This window comes from Notamacropus eugenii, chromosome 6, assembly GCF_028372415.1.
Source record: "Notamacropus eugenii isolate mMacEug1 chromosome 6, mMacEug1.pri_v2, whole genome shotgun sequence".
Lineage (NCBI taxonomy): Eukaryota > Metazoa > Chordata > Mammalia > Diprotodontia > Macropodidae > Notamacropus > Notamacropus eugenii.
In genome coordinates this window covers 56,637,296-56,656,763 of record NC_092877.1, presented here as the reverse complement: position 1 = coordinate 56,656,763, position 19,468 = coordinate 56,637,296, and the positions used below count along the sequence as shown (strand labels likewise).

Genomic DNA, 19,468 nt, shown 5'->3' with positions numbered 1-19,468 from the left:
AAATGGACAACAGGAAATGGGCATCATAAAAGTAAAGGTTTAATTAGCGTCATAGGAAATGATTGCAAATCAGACAATTTGTATTAAGTCCTGTGCTAGATACTGGAGATTCAGAGACCTAATGACATAACCCCTAAACTCAAGAAGCTTACAATCTAAAGAAGAGATATAATGGTCTATACCTGACTATGGTTCAATGACAAAGCTCTGGTTTTATCCATGGAAATTAGAATTAGATTAAGGAAGATAGACCCATATAGATCTTCTTTGCTGCTGCATCCTAAATATGACAGCCCTCCCATAAGCTTTGTAGCTAAAATCCCCTTTATGTATTGTCCCCTCCATTGGGAAGTGAGGTCCTTGAGAGCATTCATGGTAGACAATGATCGGGGCAAAGGAAATGCCCAAAAAGGAATTTATGGGGATCATCAGGGAAGACCTAATGGAAAAGGTGGCATGAAAGGGACCTCAAAAGAAGGGGAACAAGATGAGGCAGAGATGAGGAAGAAGAGAATACCAGTGAAGAAGCAAGAGAACTTAGACATCAATACAGAACCACAAAACTGAAGAGTTGTTAGGGTCTTCAAAGGCAAACCTGGTTCAACCCACCCTTCAACAAAGGTTTCTTCTTTATTATGCCAACAGAGGCTCACCCAGTCTCTGATGGAAGACCTCCCGTAAGGGAGAGCCCTCAAGGCATTCCATTCTACTTGTGGGTAGATACAATTGTTAGGAAATCTGCCTTTCTGTAACTTATAACCCCTACTCTTACTTCTGTCCTTAGGGGTCAGAAGAAGGCTGATCCCTGTATTACAAAACAGTCCATCAAATCCCTGAAAACAGCTCTCTTGCTCTTCTCCTAAGCCTTCCCTACACCAGGCTGAGGCTTCTTGGTTCTTTCACCGATACTTATTTGGCATGAACTCCTCATTTCAAAATCCCTGTTGCCCTTCTTTGGATGTAATGATATTCTTAAAATGTATTGCCTTAAATTGAACACAGAGTGTGGCCTGACCCAGGCCCTCCACCATGTCTGTCGCCTTTTCATTCCTACTTCATATGACTCTGCCACGTTAAACCAAACTGCTCTCTGTCGCTTGATCATATTCCAAATTTATACTTTTGTGCCTCATGCTTCCACCTATGCTGGGGGCATCTTCCCTTCCACTCTTTGCCTGGCAAATTCTGTCCAATTCTATCCTAATCCAAATGCCACTACCTCGATAAAACTTTCCTTAATTCCTCAATCAGTAACGATGTCTTCTCTAGTACCTCATATGGTGGTTTGTTTTGTAACACTGATAGACATGTTATGTTGTCTATTAGAATTAGAGTTGTGGAAGTCACTGTTGGTGCGAGCATTCACAGGAGGGAGATTAAAGACCTACTGAAATGGAAAATAATTATTTGTGTTTGTTATACTATAAGCTGTATGAGGGCAGGGATCAGGACAAAACTTTGTTCTCTCTGCAGGGCTATGAGCATAGGAGATTCTTAAAAGGGCTAGCTGCAGTTATTGTTCATGGCTTTGTCATGAGTTTCTTTGTGACCTAGGGCTTTAGTTTCTTCCCTGGTAAAATAAGGAGACAGGACAGTTTGTCTCTGGCCCTCCTCACTTTGGTAGTATCTCTCATTTTTCTCCCCTCTTATATTCTTCCCCAACAACCTGCCTGGTTCAAGTTCTCTGATACTTCTGTCCTGGCTTTCTTGTGCCTGACCAATTCTCTTTTCAAATTCATCTCACATTATTTTTTAAAATTATTTCTTGCATAATCTTCCTAATGCAGCTTGCATTTCATCTAATGTAACCTCCCTGAGGGCAAGGTCTATTTTGCTTTTGTCTTTGCATTCCCAGAACCCAGAACAAAGTTTAGCCTATAGCAGATGCTTAATACAAGCTTGTTGATTGATTCAGTGCACCACTAATCATACTACTTCTGTCCTGAAAAAACTTTCAGTGGATTCCCATTGCCTGATGAATATATTGCTGAGCATAGGCCCTCCCAAGATGGAACCAATCTACCCTTCCAAGTTTATTTGAATCCATTCTCCTCCATAGATCCTCTGATTGGGCCAGATTAGATACTTTACCATACTTTCTCAGTCTACTGTCCATACCTTTGTCCATACCTATGAATCCAGAATGGACCCACCTTTTACCCCTCTCCGTCTGCTGGAGTTACTACATTCCTCTTCCCCTTAAAAAGTCAATCCTAGTGTACCACCCTCCTCTTATGAAGCCTTCCCTGTACTGTCTCCCTTTCCCCACTAGCTGAAAGCTGCCTCTTCCTCCTCAGATATCTCATTGTATAATGGTTGGATCTCCTTAGTCTCCATGTATCATTGTTCAATCAATCAATCAACCAGTCAACATCAATTAAGTACCTACTATATGCCAGGTAGATGTCAAATGCTAGAGATACCAAAAGAAATTAAAAATAAAAAAAAGGTCCCTGTCCACTGGGAGCTCCAGATCTATTTATGCTATTTATTTATCTATCTCTCCTATTCTACAAGTTATAAGCTCCTTGAGGGCATCACCTTCCTATGCCCAGCTGTAAGCACAGTGCTTTCTATGTGTATACTTCAGTGTTTTTATAGCTCTGTGATCTCCTCAGTATGGGTACTTCCTCTGTCAAAGCAGACTGGAGCTTCCCCCATGTGTTTTTTTCTAGTGTGATCCTTGTTTCCATCTTTCCATAAATATAGCATAGAGAATCTACCCAAAGCACTGGAGGCCTCCTTCTGTTTCTTTTAATATTTTGTGGAATCTTTAATTTTGGGGGCCATTCATTTGTTAGCCCTAACTTGCATCACGTGATTGATCCACCTCTTTTTCTGTAGGGCCCATTTTTGAGTTTGCCTTCTTGTAACATGGCTGGTGAGCATACAAAGCACACTCCACTGATGCCAGCCTCATGTGACCTTTGGATTTTGTTATACAGACATTCTGTGACTGGTTCTACTCTCAAGAAGAACCTTTTTAATTGTCTGTGGAGCCAGAACTGGGGTGCACCAACAAGCCAAAGCAAGTCCCTTGGTATGTCTCTTCCCAGGTTGACTAGAATGAAGACAACGTTGTTTGATTAAGAACAAGGACAAAGTTCTAGGGCCTCTGGGTGGTGGGGAGGGCTTGGGTCCTCACTCACTCAGAGTTGGCATAAAGCTGAGAGAGCATGACCCTGCTGTTGCTTCTGTTTCTGTTTCACATGAAGGATAATGGAGATGACTATGATGTTGTAAGCTTCAGAATGTAAAAAAAAAAAAACATTTGGTGAGAGGAGAACAAACTGGCTGGTAATAAACACTTACCCTCCTGGGTCGAGGTAGGACTATCAGGAAAAGTGGCTTTTATCGTGAACTCCTCCCCCCTCAAAAAAAAATTCATAGTCTTAGACTGCAAATATCTAAGATAGATACATATGTGTATATATCAAATATACACACATATATGTATATATGCACATATGTATATATAGTATATGTGTGTAGATGCATGTATATGTAGGTGTGTGTGTATGCAAGTATGTATGTATGTATATAATAGGCATAACCGTCCTGAACATAGGGAAGTGATTATCCAGTCATAGCTGTCTTGCTGTTCTCAACAAAAAAGGGACTCACAGTCTCCCTGATCTATGTGATGGGACATTCCATTTGTAATTCCACATGTAATCCACATTCATTACAAGTAGGGTTCCCAAACCTCTATGTTGCATAATCTTCACTACATGTCCCTTTCAGCTCTAATGCTTTGGATCCTAGAGCCTGGGGTTCAAAGACACTCTTCCCAGTTTCAGTTTCATTACATATTAGTCAGAGAGCATTGGGTATCAGCTCCTGATAAAAACACTGGTGATGATCTGTCCTACCTACCTCCTCCTGGATATAGAGAGGCCCCAAAGAGACAAGACAGATGAAAGGGCTTTGTTAAGAAAGTGCAACAGGAATGAAAGTTATTATTATTTTTGTAAGCAAAATGATAAAACAACCAAAGGTGGGCACTGTAATCTTTGGAATCGGTTCACAGGTGTACATGTTGGTATGAACAGATGGGTGGCTTTTTGGACAACGTTGGATTTTGAATCATGAAGACTTATGTTCAAAATCTCACCTCGGACACTTCTTAGCTATGGGACCTTGGACAAATCATTTGAACATCTTTTAGCCCTGAAAGATTGTCTTGTGTAGTGGAAAGGGTGCCAGAACTAAAGTCAGAGGACTTGGGTTCAAATCCTACCTCTGACACTTCATACTTGGTGTGACCTTAGATGAGTCTCAGTATAATCCATTTCCTAGTTTTTTTTAAAGAGTTGTACTACATCGGAGGGGTCAAGCATGCTGCCAGCAAAACCCCAAAGTGCAGCTGGAACCACATTAAAATGAAATTGGGAAATATCTAACAAAACAAATAAAAGATATAATAGAACATAGATAATGTTAATATGTGATCTTCTAAATCAACATATGGCCCACCAGGATTTTTATGTTTGGTTTAGTGGCCCCTGTTTCTCTTTGAGTTTGATACCACTAGTCTACATATGCTCTAAGGTCTCTTCAGGCTTGAAATCCATGATTTTTATGTTCCACTAAGGTATAGACTGCAAGCTACATTGCAGGAAAGAGTCCTTAGGCCACGAGTACCTCTTTGCTGACAAAATAACAGATTCTTTACATACTCATAAGTCCTCTGTGTGTGTGTATGTATGAGAAGGAATACACAAACAAAAGAATGTTTGTATGGTAAAATAGGTAACTATGTTAACATATATGTGTGGGTAGGGATGTGTGTGAGCTGATAAGATGTGCTTGCAAATGTGCCTGTTCTGTACATATGGAAACATGTCTACATGCATTCCGATATATGTCACATGCATATGTCATATGTATGTATTTCAGAAGGGATATACATGGTTAGGGTGCACAAGTGGTTAGGGTGTACCAATGTGGCAACATTAGTATATTTTTGTGTTTGAGCAGGCAAGGCTGTACCTTTAGGGGGCTATTTTCACTTACCTCCAGTACTCTGCCTGTAATGTATTTTCCACAGCTGTCACATCTAATGCCAAACTTAGTGTGATAATCGGCCTCACAGTAGGGGACACCATCCCTAAGAATAAGAGTAGACAGCAATTAAGGAGGTTCTCAATTTTCTTTATAAATCTATGAGAATGTTCAGTTGGTTTAAAGGCTAACATGCAGTAACCCCAAAAAATAAATACATGTCCAAATAGGAGAAATGCTTGTTCATTACAGACCCCCCAAAAAAGCCCTGAATCTTTTGCCTGGACAAGGTTTGTCAGAAATGTTATGGTAGGAATATGGACTCTCTTCCTGGGTTTCTTCTTCCAAAAAATTTTCTACAAAAGAAAGTTTTTTGAGAAAGGAAGCTACTACAAAGAATAAGGGGAGTCTTTCCACTAATAGAATTATGAATGAAAGATGGTTATGGTCATGTTTAATCAAAACTCCACTAATCAGTGAATAACTGATACCTGTGTTGTTTAATGATTATGAGAAAATGATGAATTACAAAAGCCAACATTTAGAATTGAATCATGTCCCCAGTTGCCTCTCTCAGAAAAGCAAAGAGCACAATGCCACAAATTTTTCTTTGGGAGGCAAGGGGAACTTAATAAAATACAATGAATGATCGCAATGATAATGGTTATGATGATAAATTTTCATTGTTTCATGAGATCTATCAGATTCCTAGCAAAATGAAAGTCAAGATGACTTGTCCACTTTCCCCATCCCATTATTATGGTCTGCCATGTTCTCAAAGTGCTCGTGGAATTCATTGGATGTCAGACTGGACTGGACTTTAGAACACAGAATAGAGAATATTTGAGCTTCATAGGATTATAGACTATTGAATATCAAAACTAGAGGGCACCCCAAAGTTCCACGCACTCTTTAAAAATGTCCTAGCAATCTGATGCGCCTCCCCACTTGTGTTCCCCACATAGTTGTAGCTGTAATCTGGAGCAACATGGTCCTGTGAGGCTCAGTCTCTACCTTTGGTTTAAGATTAAATCTGTATCCTAGCAAGTGGGGGAGAGAAGGAAGGAAGGAAGAAATAAAGGGAGGGAGGAAGGAAAAGAGAAAAGAAAGAGGAAGGGAGGAAGAAATGTGGATTGCTTTAATAGGTAGTGAGATTTCAGCTATTGGAAGTCCTCAGATTGACACTATTTGTTTAAGATGTGATAGAGAACATTCCTATGTAGATTGAGAAGCCTCCTGAGGTCTCTTTCAACTGTGACATTCAGGTAAGTATGATTTTATATGTCCTAACATCTAAACAAGTTTTAAAATCACTGCTGAAGGATGGCTGAAGATTCAACAAATTGACTGAAATCCCAGAGCACACAGAGACCTTGGAACATCAGATGTCAATAATACAGAAATTTTAAGTATGTGAGATATGAAGGTACCCTAACCTGTCCTTGTATTTCAGTTGAAATTTTGCAACAGATCTTGACAGATATCTTCCCTCACCATACACAGCCTCACACTTGCTACACATAACTCTTTGATTGCTAAACATCGTCACAATTAAGATGAGAAAGAAATGTGGCCCCAAGGATTCAATAGTACCAAATACTCACTATATTGGTATACCTGAGGCTGAGTCTGAGAGTTGTAAAAGGTAAGGTTTCCATGGAAATAGGAATCTGCCCTCATCTCAAACTTAACAGTTGTATTTTTGGAGAACTATGTGGGCTGGTAAGTAACATGATTGCAATGGGGGTGAGTTAACATCATAATGTGAACTTAAATTCCTGCATTTTCTGACGAGTTTTAATTTGCGAATAAACTGCTAACACAGCTCTAAGCTTTCAAAGTTTAACACATTTCTTCTGTTAGTCATACTTTTCACTGAAGTCTAACAATAAAATCAACACTCAGGTTGAAAATACTCAAGAGTTACTGGGAATGTCTCATATCATTTGTCCAGAACTTGAACTTTTTTTTTAAGGAAAGTCAGTGACTGTCATTTGGTGTAAAGTTCCTTTCAGGTTTAATGGTCTCTCTTTCTTCATCTCCCACTCCTGGCTTCCCTGACTTTCTTCTCCTACTAACTAAAAACCCACCTTCTACAGTGAGCCTTTTCATATCAATTAATGTCTACCCTCTGTTAATTATTTCCTATTTATTCTGTCCATAGCTTATTTGTACCTAGCTCCTCAAGGGCAGGGATTGTCTTTTATTTTTCTTTGTTTGCCTAATGCATTGCACTGGTGCCTGATGCACAGTAGGTGCTTAATCAGTGTTTACAGTCTAACTGAATCCTGCATCTGTCATGAACTCTTAGATGACCTTTGGCAAATCATGCCTAGTCACCGCATCTTAATTTCCTCATATGTAAAATGAAGATGGTGGATTGGATGATATTTCAAGTTCTTTCTAGCTCTCCTATTCGGTGATCTTTAATTTGGTCTTTCCCTCTGTCTTTTCTCTTTCTCAATAAAAAGCTCTAATTCCTATTTAAAAATATGTCTGTTTCAGCAGACTTCATTAAACACTAATAAAATAGCTGAATGCATTTTAGACCCCACAGGGCACCAAGAAGCCCTAAGGACGTATAAGGAAAAGGCAAAATAATAAAAAAGCTTCAATTTCTAGGAAGAAATATTTCATTGAGCATTTAAGAGCTCCTTGTTCAGCCCGAAGAAAGTTTATTGACTATTCCCATATCCATTTTGCTCTGAGATTATTGTCCATCTGAAGTCAGCAAGCCCACCCAGCACTCCAGGTTTCAGTGTGTTCCTTTGGGCCACAAATCCACAATTTCTAGCAATTTGCAGTGTTTTTCTTACATTTGTGTGAGGTCAGGGGTAAGAAAAACTTACACTTATTTAGTATTTTTCTATTCACAGAGTTCTTTCCTCACAATAAGCCTGTGTGGTTCCTAGAACTAGTATTAAATCAATTATTTTACAGATGAGAAAACTGGCTCAGAGAGGTTGTGGCTCACCTGAGGGCAATAGCTAAGACTGGGTGCTCATATTTACATAAAGCTTAGAATTTTCCAAGCACTTGCCATGGTGTGAGCTCATATTTACATGTTGCGTTAGAATTTTCTAAGAACTTGCCTCCACACAACCCTATGACTCAGGGAGGAAAAGGGTTAGCAGTCCTATTTTACAGCTGGGGAAACTGATGATCAGAGAGAGAAAACAACTTTCCCTAGGATTACACAGCTTGTAAGAAAAGAAGCCAGTGTGTGATCTCAAATCTTATGGATGCAAAAGAAATGCCTTTCCCACAACATCATACTACTGCTTCATAACAACAGCAAAGAGAAGACCCAAACCTGATCTAAGTCCAGTAATCCCTCCCTTGGCTCTGTTGCTGCTTCTTGTGGCTTTGATAAATATCCTTCATGCCTGACATGCCTTTCAGAACTCCTCTTCCCTCAAGCCCCACTAAACAGGCACCTCACAGTAAAGCCATGTGGAATACTGGAAAGAACTCTGGATTCAGAAGACCTGGGTTTAAATCCTTTGTTTTTTTCCTCTGGGTCTCATTTTCTTCATCTGTAAAATGAAGAGGCAGGTAGGACTAGACAGAGTCTAAGTTTCCTTCCTTTGATGCTAAGTATCTTTCTACAACAACTAATAAACTAAAACTAGAAATAGAGAAGTCTTGAATTTGAATACCGGCTTCCACACTACCTGGTTGGGTAGCCGCTAATACTGATACAGTATCAGTATAGCCATTTGGGGCAGCTAGTATAGTATCTAGTGACTTTAGGCAGCTGGGCAGTGCAGGGGATAGAGTGCCAGGCCAGGAGTTAAAATTTGGTCTCAAGACGCTTACTAGCTATGTGACCCTGGGCAAGTCACTTAACCTTGCTTGCCTCAGTTTCCTCATCTATAAAATGAACTGGAGAAAGAAACGGCAAATTACTCCAGTATCTTGCCAAGAAAGTCCTCAAAGGGGTCAAGAATCACTGTATAAGGCTGAATGGCATCAATATAGCCATTTTAAGATTATTAAAGTTTAAAACTTCGCTAAGACTTTTCCCCTGCATATATCTTTAGTTTATTTGCAAAGTGCTTTAGATGCATTATCTCATATTATCCTCACAGCTACCCTGGCAGGTAAATGTTATTATTAGCCCCTTTTTACAGAGGTGGAAACTGAGGTTGGGGGGAGATTATGTGATTTATACGAAGTCACAGAACTACTAAATGTCTGAGACTAAATGTCTGATTCCAAGTAGCCACTTTAGCCACTGAACTATGATCTTGGTTAAGCAATTTCCCTTCTCTCGAAGGTTCAATTTTCTGATCTATAAAATTCAAGAGTCAATTTTTCAGTGTTTTTGTTTTCACATGTGATCATTCTATGATCCCTCGAGCCATCTCCCCCCACCCTGTGCTTTTGCCCAGGTCGTATGTTGCCTAGAATGCACTCTCTTCATATACATCCATCCATCCATATATATGTATATATACACTCAATTAGCATTTATTTTATTAAGAGTCTACTTATGTTCTAGGCACTGTGCTAAGCACTGGGGATACAGAAGTAAAAATAAATAAATAAAAAAACCAACCAATCAAACAAAAACAAAAAGTCCCTGGAGCTTACATTCAAATGATGGACGTAACAATTGCAATCATTCTTTACCCTTCAAGGTTCAGTTCAGCGGACACTTTCTATGTGGAAACTGAGAGCATGCCTCTTTTATTGAAACTTCCCTAGATCCCTTTCCTTTGTCCCCTTCACCATCCATCTTGTGTTACTCTTACTTGGGTACAAGCCAGCTACATCTTCCTCTCCTCCCACCCCATGTGATAGAGTATAAGTCTCTTGAGAGCAAAGACTGTTGCTTTCATCTTGGTAACTTTGTGACCAAGCACAGGACCTTCCATATAGCCAGCACTTTATATATTTCCTGAAATGTTACTTGATTTTTTTGTGACATCTCCAACTTACTTGCTAATATACTCTGCATTAAGTTGCTTTCCACAGGTCTTGCATTTAAAACAGCCCAAATGCCAATGTTTGTCCAGGGCCACCAGAGACTGGCCATTTTTGATTTCTGCTCCACAGCCTCCACAATCTGAAAACACAAACACAAAAGCAGATTTTGGTGACTATTCACCTTTATCATCGACTCTAGGAAAGGAGGAAAACTCCTGGATTTCCCAGACTTAGAAAGGCAACATGAGGAGGCCAGTATCAAATGCCAGTTTGCCATTAAAAGGAGAAAGACTGAGATCTACATGCAGAAAGACAATTTTGGCACCCAAAAAGATAGAATTGCTAAATATTTAGAACCAGCAACCAATCATCAAAGCACTAGTGTGAAGTTAGGTGGTTAAGCCAAAGGACCAAAGGGGAATTCACATAGGGTGTGCTCAAAAAGGCCCTATTAAATATTTTTATGGCCTAGGTTCTATGCTGACATCATTGCTATGGTGCTAATATGCCTGGAACACACTTGCGTTTCATCTCCACTTATTAACAAGCATAGAATAATAAAAATAGAGGAAGATTTGGCAGCTAGGTGGCACCATAGTGCATACAATGTAAAGCCTGAAGTCTGGAAGACTAATCGTCCTGAGTTCAAATCTGCCCTCAGACACATCTTAGCTATGTGACCCTGGGCAAGTCTCCTGTTTATCTCAACTTTCCTCATCCATAAAATGAGCTGCAGAAGGAAATGGCAAACCTTTACAGTATCTTTGCCAAGAAAACCCCAAATGTGATCGTGAAGTCAGGCACAACTAAAACGTTTCAATAAATAGGATTTATAGTCATAAGACCTGAGTTTTAATTCTGACTCTATCCCTTTCTACCTGTGAGACCTGAGACAAGCCTTTGGGACCCCCAAGACTATTTCAGGGGGACCATGTGGTCAAATATCTTCATAATAACACTAAGACAATTTTGATTTCTAACATAGTAAATGTTAATAACTATAATCCACATAAAAGTTCTTTGGGAGAGTCAATGATTTTAAAGAGTGTAAAGTGATTCTGAGACCAAAAAGTCTGAGAACTGCTAAGTTTGATGACCGCTAGGATCTCTTTCAGATTTTATAATGCTATGATCCTATGTCTTTCTTCAAGGACCAGCTGGAGTGCCCGCTCCTCTTTTACTGTGCCTTGGATACCATCTGGAACACTGGAGGTGATTGGCAAACACTTTTTGAATGAGTGGGTAGTCTTCTCCCTAAATGTATACATCACAAGCCCACCATGTCTTTGTAGTTTCTCCTCATGAGTTCCTGTGCCCTTCCTATCCCCCTGGTCAATCCCACTTGGCCAATCTTCTCTCGATAAATGGGCTTCTTGGCTAGTTATTTTGGATTCTAACTTCCTATTTAGCTAGTACAGAGGCAGTGTGGCTGGTCGAGAGTCAGGAAGACCTGAGTTTAAGTCCTAACTCAGACACTGGATGTGCCACCCTGGGCAACTCACTTAAACCCTCAGTGCCCTCAGATAACTCTCTAAGACTGTAAGTTGGGGAGGAATTATCAATTTATATTGATAACAGGAGTTTTCTACAGTAATGAAATCATAGGTCTGAGTATGAAAAAATAATCAAGCCACAGAATCCTAGGATGTTGTGAGACCCATACTTGAAACTCTTTTAGCCTGGAGCAACCTGTTTGTAACCTGAACTCTACTAGAATTCTCTGAGAATTCAGGGGCACCTTTAAGCCATAGGAAGCATCTAAAAAGGACCTGACAGGAGGAATCCCCTTATGTCAACCTTATAAGCTAAAACCCACAGCCTGGGAAACCTAAGGATCATTTGTATGAGCTGAACATGAAGGAATTCTTAACAGCGATGATGAACAAAAAAAGGCTAAGATAAAAATACGAGCAGTTGGCATGGAAACAGCAACAACGATTTGAATAACGTTACCCAGAACTCCTCTGAGTGATGTGCTTCTTGCTGTGGACAATTACTGAAAAAGCTCAGTGGTGGATGAAAGGAGGAACAAGGATACAGCCCAGGAGAGAGGGGAAGGTAAAGGGCTAAGGCTTCCACTAGGTGGCATTGGCTGTAAGTTGGAAGGGGGTAGAGATGTGTCTCTGCACATCTGCCAAGGTACATGCCCTAGTTTTCACGTGTAGAAATCCACAAGACAAAAAACCCAAGAAAATAGTCAGCCACAAAACCTACGACCTTAGATATCTGTGTGCAAATGCACAAATAAGGATAATAGTCAAAATGAACTAGAAATCCTAATTCAAGGAGGAGAATTTGGACATTAGCAGCATCACAGATACTTGGTGCAGGGAAATCTATGATTGGGATATGGCTCTGGAAGGGTAAATGGCTGATTCAAAAATAACTGCATGGCCTTAAGGAGAGAGTAGGAGTAGGTACCTTCAGGGAAGGAAATACAGGAACTAGGGAAAGAAAGGTACAGGGCATGTGGGAGAAGATTTTGAACTACTCTGTAGATATATATTGATATTTGTTCATTATAATTTACGTTGTAATGTATGTATATATGTATGTATATGTGTGTGTGCCCTTGTTAGCTTTCCCATTAGAATATAAGCTCCTTGTGAGTAGAGATTGTTTCATTCTTTCATCTTGTACCCCCTGTGCCCAACACAGTACTTGGCACATGACAGATACTGAGTAAATACTTGATTGATGATTGTTTGATTAAAGATGGAAACAGAAATAGAAGTATTAATATCATTGAAATATAAAAAAAGATGAGGCGTTTGGCAAACAGACCACCAGCTTGGCCCAGAGGCATGACATAGTTCAATCATCTAGACGTCTTCTGGAGTGCTCTCCATTCTTATCCCTAAAAACAGATATGATTTAGTGATAGTTTTGCTTTCTAAACAGTGAAGGAAGCAAAGAGGGCAACTGCACTTCTGGATTTGGTTTTCATCCACAAAGAGGAACTAGCTACTGAATTAGAAATTGTAGGAAACTCAAGGGAAATGACACTCCATATTTGAATTTGTGATAGAGGAAAGGAAACCAGAGTCTTAGCTCATGCGCACTGTCAATTTGGAGAAAGTACATTTATCCAGGGTTGAAAGGATAGGTAGGATCTTATGGACTATATAAGGGAAGAAATCAGGCCAGGATGAATACATAGTTCTCAAGAATTAAATAATGACCACTACATGGAAAGCAGCTCCAAGGAATAAAAAAAAAAATGGTAAGTTGTCTAAAGATACTGATGTGGATACATGGGAAAATAATAAACCAACTTAGATCTTTAAAAGGTTCGTGAACAGAAGATGGAAGTGAGGGTAGGATAAATACAAACCATGGCAAAAAGCATAGCGTAAGTAGCCCAAAGGTTCACAGTGGGTTGAGGATGGCCAAGAATGTAAAAGACAAGAAAATGTTTAGTAACTTGTTATTTTTAAGATTCAAGTAGATGACAGAAAAGGCAAAACTACTCATCCCATATTTTGCTCCTATTTTCTTTGCTAGTAAGAATAATCTTTGGATAGGAAAGAACACAATAAAAATGATTAATAGGAAATTTAAACCTAAGAGAAGTAGTAAGAGAGTAAGAGTCCCTAGATACCTTTGGTAAGTACAAGCCACAAGGCTAAAAGATACTAGATTCCAGGGTTCAGAACAATTAGCGCTGGTCAATGATGATTGAATGACTGTAGAAAAGGGAGAGGTGTCCTGAAATTGGTGGTAGGTACATGTGCTGGGTTGCCCAAAAAAATAGGGAAGAAATTAGAGTAAATGATGTAGCACGGAACTTGACCTCAATTCCTAAATCCATTACTCATCTACTTCTGTTTTACATCTGTACGTAAACTTAGGGGGAGAAGGGAGCTCAAAGACTCTGAAGTATCACTGCCAATGTAGTCCACTAGCTTCTGCTTGAACAGTGGCCAGAGAGATCACTACCTCATAATACTACATACTTCAATGTGAACATCTCTAATAGTTAGAACATCCTTCTAGGAAAAAGCATATACTCTATTAGTAAAATGGAAAACCTTTGAAGTCAATAGCTGTGCCATTTTTCATATTTCACATTATATTACTCGTATGGGATGCTTTAAATGTTTGTTGAATTGAATTAGATTTAGTAGGATCATTGATTTAGTGCTGAAAGGTGCCTTAAGTGGTCACCAAGTCCTAATTCCCTATTTTATAGATTCAGAAACTGGAGTTATTGTCCAGTTATTTTTCAATCGTGTCTGATTCTTCAAGATCCCATTTGGGGTTGTCTTGGCAAAGACACTGGAGTGGCTTATGATTTCCTTCTCTGGTTCATTTTGTAGATGAGAAACTGAGACAAATGGGGTTAAAGGAATTGCCCAACATCACACAACTAGTAATTGTCTGAGGATATTCTGAACTCAGGAGGAGAGGGGACGTCTTCCTGACTCACTCCCATATACTTACTCACTCCACTATGCTACCTAGCTGCCCAGAAACTGAAACAGAAAAAGATGAAGTGATTTGTCCAGGATCACAGAGCAATTAAGTGAAAGGACTGGACTTTGAACCCAGATCTTTCTAACTACAAGTCCAGCACCTAACCATTATGATACACTGCTTCAAAGCAAAAAAAAAAAAAAAATGCTGTATGTCTTGAGTCATTTCTCCTGAAAATATTTGTTTGCTATTGGAAGGATGTGACCACAAAGCGTTATCTATGTCCCAGCCGGGTCTCTTGATTTCCTATAATTAGAATCCAAAGTCATTAATCTGAATTTTCTGTCTTTCATAAATTATTTACCAGGGAGCTATTGTATGCCCCTGCTATTCTTGTCACTTAAAGATAATCAGATTAATAAAGATGGGTTTGATGAATAATGAGAGGGTTTCCCTGAGCATTCCATTTTATCTGTGAAAAGGAATTTATCCCAATTGGGAAAGTCCAACTTCCAAAGGGATGGCAGTGTTCCTTGAGGAAAGAATTGGCAGAGATGGAAAAACAGCAACAAAAGAACAGATGCAGAATTGGCACATCCTGCCAGGCCAGATTTTCCTTGTGTGTTCATGTACAACTCCCATGACTGCTGGTTATTTCCTCATCTGGGTTCATTCTTCACTTACAATAGCAGTCATTATTTTATTCCCTTCTAATTACATTCCCCAGTTCCTTTCAATTTAGGATCCTTAAGAGCTGTACAGATCTCATTTGGGCAGAATATGGCCTCTGATGATCAGAGAATCAACATAGAATCTTGACATGGGAAGAAATAGCAGTATTCAGTTCAACCCACACCTGAACAATGATGAATGATAAAATTCACATTTTTATGGTGTTTTCTGGTTAATAGAATACTTTCCTCAAATCAACTTTATGAGGTAAATAATACATGTATTAATTTACTCACATTCCTTATGAGGAAACTGAGGCTCAGAGAGGTTAAATACTTTTGCCATGGTCACACACCTAGTAAAAGTTAGTAGGAGCTGGGATTCGAACCCAAGCCTCAAGATTCCAAATCCAGTTGTCTTTTGGTTATTTCATGGTGCTATCGTTTCAGAAGCATAAATGGCCTCCAAAACACTCATAGCAAGTGGGGGGGGGGGCGGAATTTGAACCCTTCTAGTGATAAAGGACATACTTACCCCCAGCAGGCTATTCAGTCGAATTGCTAAGAAGTCCATCCTTAAGTCAAGACAAAATCTTCCTCTCTGCAACTACCACCCACAGCTGCTACTTTTGCCTTCTGGAGTCAAACAAAACAAGTCTATACCTTTTTTTTTTCTTTTTTTCCCATATTGATTCCATCTGGAGATCCTGAGCTGACAGTGATGGGCAGAAACTGCACAGTCTCAGAGGGAAGAACCAAACTGACCTCCATTGTTTTTGAAAAACCTTAGATATTTCAAATATTATTACTTCAGTAATGATTCTAAAATGAACTAGAATGAATAATGAAGCCTCACATATCTTAGTTCATATTACGTGATAATGTGCTCCCACACTGTTCTAAGCACCTGGAGGATGCAAAGAGGTATACGCCATAGTCCCTAGCCCCCACATCCAACCCCAGAGCTTATAACCAAGTTTAGAAGAAGAGTCGGATTCACATAAAAGGAGACAACAATAGGAGGCAGTATCCTCCATCAATGTCAAATGAGGAGGAAATCCAATAAATGACCCCTAGTAGCTCTCAACTTATTGTCTTAAACAGTTGTCTGGGACATTGAGAGGTCAAATGTTTTATCAGGGATGAATAAGTTAGTATGTGGTAAAAGGAAGACTCCAACCCATTAAGCTGGCATTAAAGAAGCCATGTTTGCTCTCTGCTTTGCCCCTAGAAGTGAGAACTTCTAGACCTTTACTTGTGACTTGCAGCTAAAACCTTACATGTATACTGGCTCCTCCACTCCCCTCAGAAGAGCATTAGGTCCTGGAGAACATGAACTGTTTTACTTCTCTGTTTATATTCCCAGTGGTTAGCAAGATGCTTGAGACATAGCTTACAAGCACATAATAAATGTCCTCTCTCCCTCTCTTCCTTCCTTCCTTCCTTCCTTCCTTCCTTCCTTCCTTCCTTCCTTCCTTCCTTCCTTCTTTCCTTCCTTCCTTCCTTCCCTAAATAAGCTAACAGAGGGCTATGGGATTCCAAATTGGAAGGGGCCCTAAAGACTACCTTAGTTCCAGTCTTTCTTAACCTCTTTTATGTCACAGACCCTCTTGACAGTCTGGTGAAACTATGAACTCTTTCTCAGAATGTTTTTTAAATGTAAAAAATACCTAAGATTACAAAAGAAACCAATTATACCAAAATAGAGTTATCAAAAAAAAATCAAACAAACGAACAACCCTGATGACCTGAGGGGGAGAGGAAACTGATGGCAAAGGCATTCCTGTAGGACTGTTAAGGGATGTTTGTTGGTAGTAAGTGGAAGCTGGCCATTGTGTTGATGAAGTATAATAGGGATAAAGTGTTCAGTGAAGCAATGGGGTAAGGACTGGGATGAAAAGTATGCTCTTATCTGTAAATAGAGAGGATGGGACAAGATGGCATCAAATATCTCTTCCAGCACTAAATCTAAGATCCTCTGTCTCTATCAGTCTTGGATGTAATGTTCCTTTCCAGAAAATGAGAAATAGATTTGTGATTCTAAGGGATGGAGTGCCTATTTCTCTTTTACCAGCCAGTCACATAGTTTGGATTTCTGACTTCCCCTACTGCTTTCTTTCACCAAGCTGTAGTAACTGGTGGCAATGGTGAGAGGACTTTTTTTTTTTAGAAGAAAATGGTAGTTACAAGGGAACTATATACACTCAAAACCACAATTCCCTCTATTATATATATATATATATAAAATATATATTATATACACACACACACACACACACACACACACACACAATATGGTATTGAATGTTGTTGTTGTGTTTGTCTTTCATTCTCAAAGAGGACCATGACATCAAGATGATGCCATGACTTGCAGTTGACTATGTACTGTATGCACATAATGGATTGAATATATATGCATGGAAAAACCAAACTGGCCACAAGAAATGATTAATTCTTCCCATTTACGCAACACTCTATTGACAGGCCCCAAGTTGAGCCACACACCTGAGGCCTTTCAAGAGACTGGGAAGGGTCAGAGAGGATAGAAACGTTGAGTAGGGAGAGCATTGAATTCCACAGATCTGCTGTAATAATTAGCAAAGAGCTTCCTGGCTGGCTTTTGGAGAAGGCAGCTCCCTGCACCTCACCCCCAACCACTGCACTGTTCCAAATCACAAAAGACCATCCAGCCTGCTTCAGATGACTCAGCTTCTCATGCAGGGTAACCAGTGATGGGTAGTGAAATACTGTGTGCAGCTCATACGTCTTGGTTTATTCCTTATAACATCAGGACAGCAACTTCACAGGGAGCCCTGTCCGGCTCTACCCACTCCAGTTTTTCAGTCTTCTCCCCCTAAATCTGGCTTTCACACATTAATTCATTCTATGCTCATTGACTGGAAGACAGCATGTAATCAATAAAGAAACATTTATAAAGCAACTATTTTGTTCTGGGCACTGCAACAGGACCTGGGAACTGGTAACAAAAAGACAATAAAACAATCCCCGCTTTCAAGGAGTTTACATTCTCCCAAGGGGAGCTACACGTATGTAAGTTTATACAGAATAAACGCACAATTAGTACACAGCAGTTTAGGGAGGGTGGTACTGGCAGTTGAGAGAGCAGGAAAGCTCCCTATAGAAGGCTATGTTTTGAGTCTTGAAGGAAGTGAAGTATTTTATGAGGCACATGTGGGAAGAAGTAGCATTCCATCAATGAAGCAAGGTCAGTACCAAAGTGTGGAGAAGGGAGATGGAATCTCTGTGTGAGAAGCAAGCAAGAACAAAGCCAATCAGATCAGGAATGAGCCTGGACCAAGACAGTGGCTAGGGAAGCAATAAAAAAGGGACAGGTAGGAGAGATGATGCAGAGCAAGAAATGACAGGATTTGGCAACTGGTCAGATATGTGGGGTGAGGGAGGGGGAGGAGTTGAAGATAGTGCTGAGGTTGCAAAGCTGAGAGATTAAAAGGATGGTGAAGCCCTCAATAGAAATAGAGAAGATGTAAAGAAACAATGGGTTTTGTGGAAAAGATGAGCTCTGTTTTGGACATTGCACCATTCAGATTACAACCGATATATTCCTGTCCATTCTATGTGACTTCATTTCATATCTTTTCATAAATTCATCCCTGGAGTCAACCCAATGTGCTGGGCATCTACCTTACTTTATTTTGATATCATGAGGATACCAGTGGAACATATGGTTTATACAACACTTACCCCCTTTCCACGTGACCTGCCCATCTTATTGTCTGAAATAATCTTTGTGTTGTGGATGTAAACCCGTTATTTTTTTAAGGCATCCAAACAAGGCAGTTTTAAATTTTAACATATATATATGTATGTATGTATGTATATATATATATATATATATATATATATATATATATATATATATATATATATATATATGCGTATGATCAATAGTGAAGGGACTATGAAAAGTCAGATACATTAGTGAATTGTTAGTAGAGTCATAAGTTGGTACAACCAATATGAAAAGCAATTTGGAATTATGCAAATACAACACTCCCTTGGTCAGCGTCCTGAAATGCCCTGTGCTTTATGCAGAAAGACATGTGGCTAAGAGAATGCAGAACACAACTGGAGACATAGATGTCTGTCAAGAGACACAACAGAGTTGGCTTCCTGTACATGCCTGTGGCTCTCAGGGCTCCAGTCTGCAGCATGCTCAGCATTCTCTCAACCAATCAGTAGTCATGTCTCCCTCTGAGTATACACAGCAGTGAGCTGTCTTGCAGGGCACTGTCCTAAAAAACATTGCACAGAGTAATTAAAATGTTCATACTCATTAATTCTATTGCTAGGCAGATCACCCTCACCCCCTGCAAGAGGTAATAGAAAAAAATGACTTCTATATACCAAAAAAAATACAGTATGCTCATTGCATGTTTGTGCATGTATGTGTGTGTGTGAGAGAG

At 39.6% G+C, this 19,468-nt stretch overlaps 1 protein-coding gene across 1 annotated transcript in view; it reads right to left on the bottom strand.

Moving 5' to 3' along the window:
* Nucleotides 1-19,468, bottom strand: part of ABLIM2 (actin binding LIM protein family member 2) — a 226,249-nt gene that overhangs the window by 133,045 nt on the left and 73,736 nt on the right. The window contains exons 5-6 of the mRNA XM_072620149.1: nt 9,949-10,075; nt 5,017-5,110 (exon numbers count right to left, since the gene is read on the bottom strand). Of these exons, the coding sequence (XP_072476250.1) occupies nt 5,017-5,110; nt 9,949-10,075 (221 nt within the window). The remainder of the gene's footprint in view (nt 1-5,016; nt 5,111-9,948; nt 10,076-19,468) is intronic.